This window comes from Oncorhynchus nerka, unplaced genomic scaffold (assembly GCF_034236695.1).
Source record: "Oncorhynchus nerka isolate Pitt River unplaced genomic scaffold, Oner_Uvic_2.0 unplaced_scaffold_8252, whole genome shotgun sequence".
NCBI lineage: Eukaryota > Metazoa > Chordata > Actinopteri > Salmoniformes > Salmonidae > Oncorhynchus > Oncorhynchus nerka.
Genome location: NW_027033068.1, coordinates 3,290 through 5,269, shown reverse-complemented (window position 1 = coordinate 5,269; position 1,980 = coordinate 3,290). Strand labels below are relative to the sequence as shown.

Here is a 1,980-nt window from a genome sequence, read left to right as displayed (position 1 = left end):
CAATGAGCATCATCACTATCTTTCCTTTGTCGTACCTCAAAATGTCATGATTACCAGCTGAGATAAACGTTAGTGACTTGATTTTACTCCTGGCTCAGAGTTTGTCTGAGCAGTGTCTTAACATCACCCCAAAAGTTGGGAGTTATTTTTGTCTTAAAACAGGTTTAACAGGATTCATTTTCTGAGACGTTTGGTGAGTACGGCCCTGACTTCACAAGTGACCCTTGACATATTGATGAGCATATCAAAAATCCTATTCATCTGTGAGTATACTATAGCTGGACTGTTCAGGTAGAGTAAACATTTCACTTTTACTGTAGTAATTTTCTATTAAGGTATTTTAACTTTTACTCAAATATGACAATTGGGTACCTTTTCCACATTTGCCTCAACAGCATCATATCCTCCAATCCAGGTCAGAGGGAAATCGCCAGTCTTGATCAACACCACCGCCTGTAGAAATTGGGACTCCACAGAGCTGTGCACAGACGCCAGGTTTGCTCCAAGGAACATACAGTGGCGCTAGAGCAAGCCATAGACAGGGACAAAGACATGTCATAATGTAGGTATTAGTCAGTTGTCCAGTCTTTGTGAGAATGTGTGTTCTGGACTCTCACAATCAAATATTGGCCATCATGTTCTTTGAAATAGGCTCATCGAGATATTAGTGTCTATGTCTTAACTCATGGCCTGTGGGTTCCAATATACAGGAGTTCTGACTCCACACATTAAATAAATATTGCAAAGCCTAGAAATGTCTAACTAGACAATAACTTAAAGGGGAGGTTCAGTATGTTACATACTGGACATCCATGTGATGCCTGTTAAAATAAGGCAAAATCCCCTTTAAGGTAACATCACACCAAATAAGCAAGTTGATTTCAATTGAACTTCTTTAATTCACAGTAGAGGGTAAGCATTATACCTCTGCTTCAGGCCATGTCCTTGCAGTCTGGACAAACATGAAGCAGCGTGAATTAAACTGGAACCAGCCTTTGGGGCATGGGATTTTTTTATCTGCTGCAGATGCCACCATAGCATCTGTAAGGAGAAGACACAGGGCACGTTAGAAATTGCAGCCAACTTTCAAGGTGGGTTGAGACTGACTGATCTACAAATCACCTGGCATCATAAATAACTACTCAATATTATTTGTAGATCAGTCATTCCACACACACAAACACTCACCCCCCCCTCTGCTACAACATAAAAAATAATGATGTAAAGTGTGAGGTGAACTCTCTTACTTGCTTCATCCAGAGTTAAGGCGTCGCTCAGTGCAATGGCAGCGCTGAGAAGCAGAAGAATGGTCAACATCGCCATGGTGATAGTCTCCTGGGAGAGAAAGAGAGAGCGAGAGACACACAAAGACAGACAGTGAAAGAGAAGCCATCAAGTCAAAGTCAGTGAGTACTTCAGAGTGTAGGTAAGTTTCCCTAACCTCTCTTGGAGTACCCCCAGCCATTCCACTTATTGGATATATTCCAGTACTATTACATTAGAGCAGATTCAGCTAATGTAGGGCTGAGGAATACCAAGTATCATCTGTTCCACCACATAGAGGAGATTAGCTAAGCACACATGAATATGCATGTCCCCAAATGGCACCTTATTCCATATATAGTGCAGTACTTTTAACCAGGGTTAAATGTGCTCTATGGGCCCTGGTGAAAAGTAGTGCACTATATAGGGAATAGGGTGCCATTTGGCATGCATCCAGATACAGTATTAGATGAACAGATGTTGAAATCTCACCTTCTAAAATGTTCCGTTGTAGCTTCACTTCTTCAGAGATCTTCAGATGTCTTCACTGGGTATCTCTCTCTCTGTCCTGCCTGTGTGTTGAGTTCTACCTCTCCCTACTCTCCTTTTTTAAGGACCTGTCCAGTCAGACCCCTCCCTCTTTTTCTCTCATCCTTTAACCCCCTTGCATTCTGTCTGTCCAGCTCAAGACCTGCTGGACCTGTCCGATAGCTACCT

The 1,980-nt window shown here is 42.2% G+C and overlaps 1 protein-coding gene across 1 annotated transcript; it reads right to left on the bottom strand.

The window, feature by feature from the left end:
* Positions 1 to 372: 372 nt before the first annotated feature.
* On the bottom strand, positions 373 to 1,331 carry LOC135566015 (ladderlectin-like; the record flags this gene model as incomplete). The annotated part of the gene is made up of 3 exons (XM_065013946.1): positions 1,248 to 1,331; positions 926 to 1,041; positions 373 to 522 (listed from the first exon to the last, which is right to left on the bottom strand). Coding segments are annotated over exons 1-3 (342 nt in total), but the record flags the coding sequence as incomplete, so codon positions are not given.
* Between the last annotated feature and the right edge of the window lie 649 nt (positions 1,332 to 1,980).